The sequence below is a fragment of the Pleurodeles waltl genome, chromosome 3_1 (assembly GCF_031143425.1).
Source record: "Pleurodeles waltl isolate 20211129_DDA chromosome 3_1, aPleWal1.hap1.20221129, whole genome shotgun sequence".
Classification (NCBI taxonomy): domain Eukaryota; kingdom Metazoa; phylum Chordata; class Amphibia; order Caudata; family Salamandridae; genus Pleurodeles; species Pleurodeles waltl.
Window position 1 is genome coordinate 1,349,437,596 of NC_090440.1, and position 14,942 is coordinate 1,349,452,537.

At 42.6% G+C, this 14,942-nt stretch overlaps 1 protein-coding gene across 3 annotated transcripts in view; it reads left to right on the forward strand.

Moving 5' to 3' along the window:
• Positions 1-14,942, forward strand: part of CBL (Cbl proto-oncogene) — a 404,076-nt gene that overhangs the window by 40,894 nt on the left and 348,240 nt on the right. For all 3 annotated transcript variants that reach the window (XM_069224841.1, XM_069224840.1, XM_069224842.1), the window contains exon 2: positions 7,012-7,259. In XM_069224841.1, coding sequence (XP_069080942.1) covers positions 7,012-7,259 — 248 coding nt within the window. The remainder of the gene's footprint in view (positions 1-7,011; positions 7,260-14,942) is intronic.

Below are 14,942 nucleotides of genomic sequence, written 5' to 3' on the forward strand. Positions count from 1 at the left end.
CCCCAATATTCGGCAGTCTAGCACTCCTCGGGTAGGTAACAAACCATATTCAAGAAAAGCACTGGCTAAAAGACTTGTTGCACATGCCTTGCATCAGAAAACATACCAGGTTAGCTAGAACAGTATTATATGATGCAGGCTGTTACATGAACAGGGGACTTTCAACGCTACTTGGAGCTATTAAAATATTGTTTCAATCTAAATACATTAAAGAAAATGTTCCTTTTGCCAAAGCCCAGCATATCTTGCAGCTTTTAGCATTATCTCTTCAGCATTACTTATTTTTAGATCTGGCTTAACAGAGTGTTGGCATTGACCTAAGTGGTCAACAGGAAAAAAGTGCTTTAAGAAGCACTACTGGAAAGAGGCTTTGATTCCTACATGTTTAAACAGATAACTACAGCATTTGATTGGGCAGGATTTGTATGCTTCTGCTGCAATGGTGCTCGTTTTACACCTTATGCCTTATTGGAATGCTTATGCTCAATGCAGTAGGCCTGAATTGCTTATGACGACAAGCCAATGATGCATTTTTTCAGATGGCATATATTTGATCTGCTTTTTTTTTTCTTAGTTATGAAAAAGACAGATCTGAGTAATTTACTGTGAAAAACATATGTTAAAGTCAGTAGGACTGGAATGATGGCTTATTGCACTGTGGTAAAACCTGCGTGCTGGTTATTTGGTTACAAACCATCTCAGAAATTACTGTGGTAGGTAAGAAAAATGTATGTATGTGGTGTCATACTCCATAACAAACTGTTTCGGAAGAAGATTTGCACTCCCACAATCTGTTATGCCAAATTAGGAGTGGGTGTATATTTTGCCAATTGTAATGTTGTACACATGTAATTTAATGACTGTATAGAAATGGTTGCTTAGTTGAAAAGTCTATGTTTAGAACAATAGGCCTGAATTGTTATGCTGTTAGTTAAATGGCATAGGTCTGACCTGTTTGTGAAAACGTATGGCAGGCGGTAGACTTCATTTATTTATCGTAGAAAACATGTTAGTCAGTAGGCCTGTAACTATGAATAGTCATTACACTGATGTGAAACCAGTATGGAAGGGATTTGTTGCATGGAATCTCGCGTATTGCTGTGGTAGGTATGGATTTAAGTGTTATAGTCTGATAAACCTTTTGTAGAAGATCCTCATTTCTTGAGTTCCACTGGAAACTGAAGACCTGACTCTTCATATAAGCATTTTGGGACCACACACATTGCCCAAGTGCCTGGACGCCTTCTCGAGTGATTAGTGCGCTATACAAATCAACATAACATTTGCACTGGGAGAATCTTTGTTAGCCTCATTTAGGTGGTTTATGTTGTTTTGTCAATTGTATGTTTGTACGTATTTGTACTTTCAGAAGACTAGGCAGCCTTGTGGGGAATCGCACATTCAACTCAGTATCCCCTTTGTTGGTTATGGTACAAAAGACCAAAAAAAAATCAATGATGAAGCCTGTAGGCCTGATTGCTTTATTGGGAAACTTTAAGTCCAATGTCATACCAGTGTTAGGTTCTTATAAAACATTTACAACATAAGCAGTAGGTCTGACTTGCAGAAAAAACGCATTCTCGAGCCAATAAACCTTTTAATTGTGGATTGTTAGTACACTTTGTTAAATCCTGGAGATGGGTATGTTTCACAGACTTACTGGCTTGCCATAACAGGCAAGGGTTTTGGTGTAGGCTTACCCGCTGACAAATCCTGAGGGTAGATCATCTGCACCGTTCTAAACCTTGTTAGGCCTGCTGATGTGGTCTGGTATATTGTTTTGCCAGCTGTAAATTTCTGAATTACCCACTGGAAAACTTGTCCTTAAAACAGTAGTCCGGAGTTGCTAATTTTGACACGCCAATGACTAAAGCTATAGACCTGATCGGTTAATTTACAGAAGTCCTAGCTGATGCCATAGGTCTGACCGGTTTATTATGCAACGTTAGAAAAAAGGCACTAGGCCAGACCTATTTTTTTTTTGTTGTGAAAAGCATGTGTTACAGCCAATATGCCTCTAAGAACGGATTGATGTATTAAAAGCCTGTACACCAGTATTGTGCCACATTTGAATCTTAGTACTGTAGCAAGCAAGGGATCTTGTCTTTGCTCCCCCTATGGAATACCCTCATGGTAGATTTGCACTGTGGAAATTCTTTTCAGGCTCACTTTAGAGGAGATGTAGTGTATATTTTACTAGCTGTAATTTTGTACATATTTGTAACTTCATGCCTGCACGCCTAGTTGTTTCCTAGCGGCAAAAACAGAGGCCCTAGAATTCTGTGATTTAGGAGTACTAAATTATGTGGCAGGGTTAACTAACGTAAAGAAAAGTAAATTATGAAGCTTAATGCAGCACATTGTGTGACCGTATTGCTGCTTTATATTGTCTTAAACAAGTTAACTGTGACTAATAAGGTGGAAACTTTGCACAAACATCGTTTAACGCTCAGTTATACCAATAGGCAATTGAAAGGTAACCAGTCAGCTTTTGTGAAGGGCATTTCTACTGTGCGGCCACACATGCTGCCATGTTTCTAGTAACTTTGCTTAACAGAGTAGGCGAACATTGATTGGTAAAAAGTCAATAATGAAGCCTACAGACCTGGTTTGTTACTTGAAAAAAGGTATGTCAGATCACCTGTGTCAGTTCCTTTCATTACAGAAGCAATGCAAAGAGATTAGGGCTGACTTGCGTATAGTGAAAAGCATGCAAACGACAACAGGTCTTTTATTAGGACGGGCTAAATATTGTTTAACCAATTATAACTTTATGCATGTTTTTAACTGTATACGTAAAAAGTACTTTTAGGTCTAAAATCGCACCTTTATCTGGCTGTCAGGGTCTTGAAGTAATAAAAAAAATGCTTGCATACATACATAGATGGACTGTTAGTCAGCCCATTCATCCATTTTTCTGTTTGAGCGTCATTAACATTTTCCCCCTAATATAACAGTGTATGTAATATGGAGCAATGCACCAACCCACTTTAGGAATTGGTTCTTTCGTGACTGTGAGTGTGCTCAAAATCCCTTTTGTTTAACTTTTCTCCTTTTTTGGATCCCGGGTTATTTCTTTTCTTTTTTTTCTGTGGAAGCACCCAGCAGTTTTGCTAGCTGCTGCAGGACACTCATTTACCATTTATTTTAACTGCAGTCCTATCCCGCATGCCCTCTGCATTTAAACTGACGAGGTGTGGTCCAAAATGTGTCGTCATTTTACTGTTCCAATATTAACGCCACATTTAGAAGCAACTGGTCAGCCCTCTGATTAGTTCATCACTAGACAGCAAGTTTTCAGAATGGTCACTCACTGCTACATTTAGTTAAGTGCGGGTACATGCTTGACCTTTTTTATTTTTTTTAACTTGCATTCCTATAATTAATGGGGCACATTTTTGTAGTACTTGTGTGTTTTGTGAATGAATACAATAGTGACTCAGTGGGTGGATAAATAGCCGATTGAGTGCAAGGAGGGGTGATAGAATGAGTTCATGTGTGATGTTGTACTGAGTACTACCTAAAATTACCAGTAACTAGAGGCATTTTTAGTTGTGTGTATATATAAGCCAGGTCAAGTGGCATTGCCAATGGTTGTGTTTTTTTTTTTTTTTTAACCTTACTAGCCACTGTACAGGTTTCTGCACACCCAACTACATCAGTCCCCAGGACCTGGTTGATCTTAAACGTTTTACTTATTCAGACTGTTGTACATTGAGCTCAGCTTTGAAACAGGTTTTATCTTTGTGTGAAGTGGGCAACAATTATTTACTGATTTCAAGTTAAAGTTGTAGGAAAGTGCCTTTTTTGGATGGTCACCCCCACACTTACTGCTCTATATGCTATTGGTTAGGATTCTGAACGTGCAGTGGAGTCTGCTAACCAAGCCCAAGTGCCAGTGCTCTGTCCCTAAATTGGTAAATGTGAAATGATATGCCCAGTTGGCAAGTACTTTACCCCCTTATAGAAGCCCTTATGTATGTACCAGAATGCGTGTTAAAGGGGTTACCTGTGGGGCCAGAAGCCCTGGTTGTGCCACCCTGAGTGGCCTATGTAAAACTACTGGCGTCCTACCATTGCAGGCTGCAGCAGCAGTGCATACTGACCAAACTTGACTGTGCCCACACCATGTGTGATACAGTCCCAGCACTATCTATAATATGTCAGTGACCCCCTAAGGTAGGCCTCATGAGCCCAGAAGGCAGGGTGCATTATATTAAAGATGTGGACATGTAAGTGCAAGTTTATATGTCCCCATTTTGAGCTTTGCATTAAAGGCCACTATAAGTGAATGACGGTCCATAGGATAACATGGGCTGACACGTAGCCAAACCAGAGGTTGCCAGATCCATTATGGTATTGCTGAAATGGATCATGTTTGGAATCGCACAACATGTCCCAGTTTTCCTGTGCTCTGGCTGCAAGCTCACAGCTTCTGCCACCAAGAATGGATTCTGATGCCCTGGGCAGTAGTGTGAACACTCCGAGAAGTCAGGACAATGGGAAGTTTACACCTCCCTGCCTCCAACCCTTCATCCCAGAAAGGCTAGTGAAGTGGCACATCAAGGAGGTGGGCTTCAACGGGCACACCTCCTCTGATACGCAAGCAGCCTGGTCTTCAGTGGAGGACAAAGCTGTCCCCCTGCCGGCCAGGCACATTTGAACCCGGGCATGATGGAAAATAAGTCAGTCTAGCAGCGTACACTCCCAGAAAGCTACCCACACCTCTACAGTGGCAGCCTGGTCTGTATAGCCAAGGAAGATTCCTGCTATCTTGAAAAGTGGCAAAATAGACGTTTTGGGGTAGAGAACGTGCAACAACTCACCAAATGTGGTCAGCTTAGGGTCCGATTAGACCTTGGCGCTAGTAGCCCATTGGCTAATTGCACCCACACCCCTAAATCTAGAATTTAAGGGGCTCTCTTGGTACCAGAATGTCAGATTTGCAATAACTTTCGAGGAAAGGACAAGAGGACCCACATTGACGACAACAGGAACCTGCAATAAGAAAAGGTGTGATACCTTGAACTTGTGGCAACCTTCCTGGAACTGCTTGACTGGAGCTCTTCCCAGACCAAAGACTGCTTACCCCAGCAAGAAGGAACCCTTTGTCAGCCAAAGGCAAGACCTGACTCCCTTGTACTATTGGCACTAGTCCCCTGCCCACTGCAGGTAAAAAGTACCTCCGAGATACGAAGAAGCACTGGCCATCGGTTCCTCTGAGGCATCACCCAAAGACATGTGGTCCAGTGTATTGTGGGACGTGAGGTCCAGCTCTCCTCAGTTTCAGCCAGCTACTGTTTTCCCCTGAACCTTGGGAAGAAGAGAAAGCTTTTCCTCTACCTTACTGCTGCAAAGGCTTGTTGGTGACCAGTCCGGTCATCACCACCTTTACTTGACGCTGCAACTCAAGGACACACCGAAACCCCTTCAGCCGACATCAGCTGTAGCTCCTTTGTCGAGCTTTTGCATCCATTTCCTCTCCTGCACTGTTGAGGCAACCAGCAGCTGCAGCTTCCTTTCAGCACCAAGGATAGCCAAGCACACCTCTGCACCCAAGGTGCCCAAACTAGGTGGAGTTCTTCTGCCTGGTGAATCCTGGTCCAGAGGTCCACACAAGCCTAACCCCCAGTGTGCTCCCACAAACTCGACCTGCAAGTGACAGAGTCATAAGTACTATTTTTCAGTACCAGTGACTCCCAAGTTCTGCACTTGGACCCCTCGAGCCAGACAAAATTGGTCTCATTGCTGAAGCTTGGTCCTAAGACCCATACAACTTTAACTACCAGTGGGTTCCTCTGAACTCACTGTAGAAGTGACCAAATTTCAAAAGCGATTTTGCCCATTGACCACAGTGGTAAAGTTTGACAGCTTGCAAAATGTACTGATTTGATTTTCACTCAAAAATCCATAACTCCAGTTACTTATCTGCTCTACTTTGTTTTGGTGTCTAAATGTATATAACATCTGCTTCGTTTTCATAAATTGGTGTTGTATTTCTTTCAAGTCGTGCTGATTACTTATCATCCATGTTGGTACTCTGAAATGCTTTACACATGTCTCTAGTAAAGCCTGACTGCTTTTGGGCACACTACCGGGACTGAGGTAAGGGCTTATAGTTGTGAATCTAAAGGACCATCTTTCGGGTTTTGACTGAGTATTACATACTGAGGCCTAGCCGGCATCACTGCATAATACTCCATTTTCCTACAGTAGTCCATTAGTACCCCTCATCCCCTAATATCCCCCTCCTTTGGGGGACAGGCCTGCATCTGCAAAGGATCTCCAACCAGAAAATATAGGCCTATTGCTGTCTTTTGCAGGCAGTCTACTAAAGGCGAGGGGCAAAAAGAGACCAGACGTGAATAAGGGGGAAGTTTGGTACTAGAAAGTGGGGGGTGAGGAGGGAGATATACAGGAACGAGAGTTGAGTGAAAATTGATAGAGCAGAATGAAGAAAACGGGGAACCAAAGAGGCAAGGGAAAACAAGTGGAAGAGGATAGAGTATGGTGAGAGTAAGTGAGAAGAGGAATTGGAGTTGGTTGAGAGAACAATGGGAAGTGGGAAGTTGGTGAGGAAGAGAGGGCATGAAGGGAGGGAGTGCAAGCGATTACAAGCAATTGCAGCATCACATCGTTGACTAATGTATGTGGTTCCACCTGTGATCTTGTGGGGGAATCTCATAGTATCTGGGTGCCCCCATCACTGCTTTACTGGTTAGCTCCTAGATCCTCCCATCTGTGGTGCCATTAGGTGGTATTTCAATGAAGCGCTCCAGCTTGGGATGTTGCTCAGGGATGCAGGGGCCTGCTAGAGGATTTTGGCCATTTTTTTTTTTTAATTAACTTAAAAAACACTTTTACGTCGTCATTGCTGTGCCCGAGTCTCTTAAAGGTCAATAATCTTTTTTTTTCATTTAACACTGATTGGGTTGTGATTGATTGGCACCTAATTGGTGAAATGCTTACCCCACAAATGCTAGAAGTAACCTTTATTTCTGTTTGGTGCAGGTTGTGCGTCTCTGTCAGAATCCCAAACTTGCCTTGAAGAACAGCCCCCCCTATATTCTGGATCTACTACCTGATACTTACCAGCACCTTCGGACTATCCTGTCCCGCTATGAGGGTAAGATGGAGACGCTTGGTGAGAACGAGTACTTTCGGGTATTCGTGGAGAATTTAATGAAGAAAACCAAGCAGACAATCAGCCTCTTCAAGGATGGGAAGGAGCGGATGTATGAGGAAAACTCTCAGCCCAGGTAAGGGATCTGTGCTTCTCTCGAACAATCCCAAAGCTTATAACGGCCTGATGCCAATGCTTGTTGGGTGCCTGTGAGTGCCCTGACAGACCTCTGCATTGAGGGTAGGAAGGGCCATGAAAGTCGAACACTCCCTTGACTTTTATTAATGTGGAACTCCCTTTGTAAGTGGAGCAGCCCAGCCCCTAACTTCATGAGTTTATCTTCTGCATGCAACCGAGGTACAAGGATACACATCATCTTCTATTTGGAAAACATGGCGGCATTGAAATATTGTTTACTTCTCCCTATAGTGGTATACTAACGGAATGTTGAGTCTTAAATATCGTGTTAAAAATAGTGTAGTCACAACATAGCCTATAAATAAGTTGTTCTTGGGGTGGGTGGGGTGGGGGGGAAGTGTGTGTGGCTTTATGGTTGGTAGATGTGATGTTATGATTAGGTAATGTTTACTATACATATATAAACTTCACAGTAGGCTGGTAGTAAATATATTTGCTACAACACTTTTTTTTGGAGCACACTATTTTTGTGCTTGGTATTCTGAAATACAACATTCAAGGGCATTTAAGGCCTGACTTATGTCTCAATGAAGATTGGAGAATGACAGAGAGTACATGCGTTTCTAAGTTTGATAAGAATGTGCTGAGCGCTTTTCACACATCAGTTTAATTTTGGCTCCTGCTTCTAATGTCAGACTTTTGTTCAAAATTCAAACTGCTTGTTAAAAATAAACGTTATCAATGTTTGTACTCTCTTCTCTTGTGTATTTGAATTGAAGACCTGATTGCTTTTTTTATTGGGAGAAGCCTCCATTAAATATAGATGTTTTCTATTTCCTCCACCTATCTCTCCTCCAGGCCGAATTCCTACCTTATTAGCTGTAAAAGTGTAATCCTGCTCTACAGTGTTTGGCCTTATAGATCGATTGGAAACATTAGCAAGGGAAAGTAAGCATTGATACAGAGGGCAGCTGCTGAGTATTGGGTTAGAGTTTCAAGCCTCAGCATTCATAGGCTACACATAGGATTTTGATTTGCATTTTTCCGATGGATGGATGGATGGGTCTGACAACTAATTTCTCTCGTTTACTTATCACCAGGTGCTTAACTGGATCTAGAGTTTTTTTTCCTCTTTTTCTTAGCAGTGCTCCTGTACACTGGTAGAAGACAGTGTGCTGCTCTCCAGTGACTCCATTTTGTTTCAGAAGTGGAGGCGCATATAAGTGCCTTCCGTGGGCACTAGTGTCTTTCCTTCCGTGCCTTCTGCTCCCAACTTTGGCAGCTTTCCGGAAATTTCGAAATTCATGATCGGTGTGCTAGGGAGCCATGTTTTTGCCATAAACTATTCAGTTGTCAGTCACAGACCTTACAAGGTATGCCTTTGATACTTAGGCTCCAGCCACGACTCGTCATGTGACAAGTGTTACCTTATAAACACAAAGGGAATCGGGGACTGGGAGGCGAAACTTTATATTGTCGAACACAGAGAAGAGGTCAGTCACAGACCCAGCCACACTATTCCTGCAAGAAGTTTACTTCATGCTCAGTCTTCTGGTAAGTCAAACTCAGAAGTCCAAACATAAGATGATGAAGCGGGACTGGGCAAAACCCCAAATTTCACCCACCTCACCCAAAGCATAGTACGTCAAGATGATAATCGCACCACTTTGTACACTTCATATAACAATGCAAACAGATTCTGCATTCCATCCTTTTTGTCTCTGGTTCTTGTCCATAACGGTTGATAAATATAGATCATAATTAAACTGATAATGATGAAAGCAGATTTTCGACTCATTAGACTGAAGATGTACTGTGTCTAGACTTGTAAAATGCCAGTGAGCTAGATATATCCTTTGAAACGGATCATGGCTGTCTCCATGGACCACCTACAGAGTTCCTTGACTGCGTTGGTGGTTTGGAGGACAGCAGAGACACTAGAACTGTAGTCACCCACCAATGAGATGAAAATTAACGTTCTGGTTAACATTTTCCAGTGAGCTTCCCCCTCCTTTTTCATCAGAGCCATTACTGCTACTAAATTAAGGTTTTGCTGCTGCCCATAAGGGCCACATGGTCTAAACCATGTACAGCTCAGTGACAGGTGTGCTCTTGGTGATCAAGTCTTTCTTACTTAACACAACACACTTGATATCCTGATTTTGCAGGCCTCAACAAGTAAGGTCAATCCAAATTCTTTTCTGACCAATCTTTGGGACTGGGAAACAAAAATAACTGATATTTTCAGAAAATGTTTTCATCGGGTAGCCTGGCCATTAGATCCATCAGCGCGACCTCCTTATATAGCAGGTACACATTATGGAACAGAGCCAATGAGATCTTGCACACTGCCCAGGAGACATCAGGGCCTAGCTGACCTGGATGATATGTTATGACTAGGATGCGACAAAATACATACTCTGGCATTGGAAGAACTGGTGGCACCAATGTCGTGCACAGACGGCACGTCTGGATGAAGGTAAATGTGTTTTCTGTGACATGCAAGCATTCCTTGTAAATATGCCATCTGATGCATTCAGGCATGCAAAAGGATGATTTGGCTCTAGCAGTGCTTAATTTATAAAAAGAAAAATAAGTGCCAGGGCCCTGGATATTTCTCAGTAGGTCACTGCAGCTTACACCACCCACCACCCACTGCCAGCACTGCCAAATGCCAATAGAGTGCTATCTACTAACATCACTCCGCTACAATTGTGAGAGTTAGAAATATTCCAAGTCAGTTAAAGCTGTAAAAAAAAAAAAAAAAAAAAATGGTTTTGGTGCGCTGGGATTTTTTTTTTAATGTATTACGTTGTTAAACATTCTATTGATGTACTCATTTGAAAGAAAAAAAGAAAAAAAACAATCAGAAGCACCACTATGTGATTATGAACGTGCTGGTGTTAAGAAATAGGTGCCGGTTCTGAGCACTAGAAAGCACCAGCAAAAAATAAGCACTGGGCTCAAGAACAACTCAGTTGAACCACTGTCTGATCCTTTGGATTATTGACACCTGCAAAGCAATTTTCCCTAAGGGTTCGCTTATAAGCAGTGCATGTCCTATAAACCAGTTGTACATCAGCCAGTCTACGTCTTTCAAGACTGTGGAAGCGGCACCAGTGGGATTCGTAGAGGCCAGCAGTCTTCCAGTTGCTCCTTCCCTGTAGCAGTGGCTACCAAGCTGCTTTAGTTTGTCCTTAATGAATCATGCATGCACCCCCAGCTGCAGATTGTCATAGATTGTTTTTACAGGGTATTCAATGGGCTGCACTTTCCCTTTCATTTCCTCCCCACCCTTCTCCCACACAGAATGGATTTTGGCTGAGTTTTGTGCAATCCTGATGAAGATTGTTGTATCTTGTATATATTTGTAAGAAAGGTTGGGAGGGCGACAGGGTGTTGCCAGGTAACAATGTGATGATTCTGGGGTGGAATAGTCTGTAAGGCAGTTGCTGCTGTGACTTGCCAGGGTTGAGATGTGGTCTTCTTCTAAGGAAATAAAGCAGGAAAAACAAGGAAGAAGAGTTTGCTTCTTTTCATTGGCGACGAGGATGGGATGTATATCTCTGAACAACCCTGGCAGTTTATAGTGAAGGCCACAGGAATTCAATTATGATTTTGGAAAAACCGTCATTGGTTGCAGCAGCACAGTAAATTGTACAAGGACGTTTACCTGGACACTTTTGGTGGCGTTTTTATCCTAAGGTATGTGATGTCATGGAGTAATTGGACCGTTTCAATCCAGTTGTGGATGTGTCTGAGTACAATAATTATTTTTATCGAAGTGTGCGCAGATTGTTTACGCGAGTTTGTCAACATAAGGAACGAGTGGTGCAAAACCATACCCCGTTGGATGGTGCGAGTGTAAAGGTCAAGGTGAACATTGGATCGCATACAACTTATTGGTAACGTACCGCGTTAGGTGTTTGTTGCATTTCAAATGTGGTGAGAACTTCCATGGCGCGAGTTGACACGACACGAGTGGCTTACCTCTTTGGCCGGCACGCTTGGCACAGTTCTTCAGCGCCGTGACGAGGAGGAAGTGGCATAACTGTGCGTGTTCGGCGCAGCAACGTGACGTCTGGAAACCGACGTGTGTGTGTGTGTGCGCGCGCGCACACGTGATCCTATGTGTGTCGTCATTTCTGGAAGGACGTGACACCATAGCAACGAGTAAACAATCAGTGCTCAGCCTTCACGTGTCGGCATGGCAGGAACGCACTATAACGCGGTACGGAGGCATTATTTAGGATTGTGTTGCACTGAGGCTGGATTTAAAAAACAAAAAAATAAAATAAGAAAAAATAAATAATAACATAACGAAAAGGTAAAGGAAGAAGAAAGAAGAGAAGGTGAATAAGAGTTAATGGGAAATATTTTTGGACAACGGTGACTACTTTTGTTATTTAAGTTTTTCATTTTTAGCACGTTTAAACTGTAAAATTTGGGACTTTGTGGTTTTAAGTTTTTTGCCATGCAAGCGATAGTGCCTCCGTCCACATTTCTACCTGTTCCCAGGGAACCATGTATGTCTTGGGAAGACTGGGAGGAGGCATTTGAGACATATTTGGAAGCTTTGGGTGGAGCTATTTTTACGGCCAGAAGAAAATTTGCGTTGTTGAAACATAATTTGGGAGTTGAGGGGAGAAAAGTTTTGAAAACTCTACCATATGAAAATATTGTTGTCAATGAGAATGACGGTAAAGAGGAAGATGGTGATGAAGATGATTTATACACTAGTGTGATGACAGCTTTGAGAAATCATATGGTCGCAAATTGAGTATAGTGGTTGAACGTCACAAATTCTTCTCCAGGGCGCAAGCTTCACATGAATCGATTGATCAGTGTGTTGAGAATGTTAGCAATAACTTGTAAATTTGGAAGTTTGCATGAGGAGATAATTAGCGATCAATTGATCAATCGAACTAAAGTTTTGCGTATTCAAGAGAAGCTACTGAGTTTGAAGGACCCTTCTTTGGATGAAGTTATAACAATAGCGAAGCATTTGGAAGATACTTCTAGGTATATTAAAGAATTGAGTGTTGATAATAGTGATGCAGTGTTGGGGACAATCGATCAGTATGGTGAAGCAGAAAACTAGTAGCAAAGTTGATGGGGATAAAAAAAAATGTTTTAGATGTGGAAGTATGAAACACTTGGCTTTCTCTACCAGTCGTCCTGCAAAAGAAGCCAAGTGTTTCCTATGCAGTAGAGTGGGCCATTTCTCTAAAGTATGCAATCAAAAGAACACTTCATATAAAAAGAAAAGTGTGAATTGTTTGTGTGATAAAATTCAGGAACAAGATATATCTGAAGAGAATGAAGGAATAGAGATACTGATGATAAATGGAAATTCAATATGTGAGAAGGATCAAATAAGTAAAATTTGCGAACTTGAATTAGATCAGTACAATCCTCCGAAATGTGAAATCAGCGTGAATGGTATAGTGGTTGTCACGTGGGCGGATTCGTGTTCCCCGTATACACTTATTGATAGGACAACATGGGTCAAGCTGGGGAAATGTAACTTATCCGACTCTGAAATTGAGTTGATGGGGTATGGTGGTAGCAAAATACCCATCATGGGACGCTTCTTGGGGAAGGTGGTTTTTAAGCAAAGAGAAACTGAGTGTTGGGTGTATGTGGTAGAAGGTGGTCGTTGTTTACTAGGTTCGAAGGAACAAAAGGCGTTGAAGATATTGTTAGTCCCCAACAACGAGGAGCAGGTGTAGACTGTGAAACACAATGAAGTACAAAGGTGGAAGATGGAGTTTCCTAATTTGTTCAAAGATGAACTAGGTGTTTGTAGAAGTTTCAGCACCGAATTGTGTTAAAGGAGGGAGCAGTGCAAGTTTTTTGGGTCACTTGGAGCATGTCAGGTGTTCTAGATTATGTATTAGTGTGGGGTGAAAATGCGAATGAACATGATGATACATTAAGGAAGGTGTGCCAGATTTTGGAAGGTGCAGGATTGACGGTGGAAGTGAATAAATGCAAGTTTGCACGTGAGTGTGTGGAATACTTAGGTCATACGATATCGTGGGAAGGAATAAAACCAAAGAGAAACCTAATGGAAGCTATAGAACAGACTCCTAGTCCTGAGGATAAGGACCAGTTAAGGTCTTTTTAAGGATTAGCGGAGTACTATGCTAAATTCGTGAGGAATTTTGCAGATTTAGCACAGCCCTTGCGTTTGTTGTTAAAGAAGAATCAACAAACGCAAGGGTTTAGTCAGGGGACTGTCAACAATCTTTCCTCAAACTCAAGAAGTATATTGTTGATGCGGTTGAGTTGAAACCATTTGAGGTGCATGACCACACTATAGTTTCAACAGATGCAAGCATGTATGGATTGGGTGCAGTATTAATACAGGTTCACAATGGAAAAGAACATGTGATGGTGTTTGCATCATGGACTTTGAGGGGAGCCGAGACATTGTATTTCGTGATTGAAAAAGAAGCTTTAGCCTGTTGGTGGGGGTATACAATATTTCAGGAATTACGTTTGGGGAAGAAGATTTGAGTTGCGAATGGACCATAAGCCTTTAGTGGATTTATTCACAACCAAGGGTGCAGGCCGTGCATCATCCAGAATTGCAAGATGGTTGTATAGGTTACAGGGGTACACATTTAACGTGAAATATGTACCAGGTATTACGAATGTCAATTCTGATTGTTTGTCAAGATTACCGGTAGAGAGGGAATCTGAGGATGAGGAATGGTTGGTGGCAAGTTTGGAAGATAAAAATGAGAAAGTAATAAGCATAGAGGTGTGGAAAATGGCGGTACAAAAGGATGATGAATTTAAACGTGTAATGAGTAATATATGCAAAATGTGGTCAGAAATTGAGATGCAACGGGGTTGATAATTGTAAGGAAATGCCTCCTTGGCATGGTTACCCCCTGACTTTTTGCCTTTGCTGATGCTAAGTTTTGATTTTAGTGTGCTGAGGCCTGCTAACCAGGCCCCAGCACCAGTGTTCTTTCCCTAACCTGTACTTTTGTTTCCACAATTGGCACACCCTGGCTTCCAGGTAAGTCCCCTTGTAACTAGTACCCCTGGTACCAAGGGCCCTGATGCCAGGGAAGGGCTCTAAGGGCTGCAGCATGACTTATGCCACCCTGGGGACCCCCTCACTCAGCACAGACACACTGCTTGCCAGCTTGTGTGTGCTAGTGGCGATAAAATGACAAAGTCGACATGGCACTCCACTCAGGGTGCCATGCCAACCTCACACTGCCTATGAAGTATACCCCTCTAGCAGGCCTTACAGCCCTAAGGCAGGGTGCACTATACCATAGGTGAGGGCATAAGTGCATGAGCACTATGTCCCTACAGTGTCTAAGCAAAACCTTAGACATTGTAAGTGCAGGGTAGCCATAAGAGTATATGGTCTGGGAGTCTGTCATGCACGAACTCCAAAGCACAATGTGTACATTTTATTGTAACATACACCCCGAATCCTTAACCGACTATCCGTGTAGGCTGACTAGTTTTAGCAGCCTGCCACACTCGAGACATGTTGCTGGCCACATGGGGAGAGTGCCTTTGTCACTCTGTGGCTAGTAACAAAGCCTGTCCTGGGTGGAGATGCTTATCACCTCCCCCTGCAGGAACTGTAACACCTGGCGGTGAGCCTCAAAGGCTCACCCCCTTTGTTACAGCACCCCAGGGCACTCCA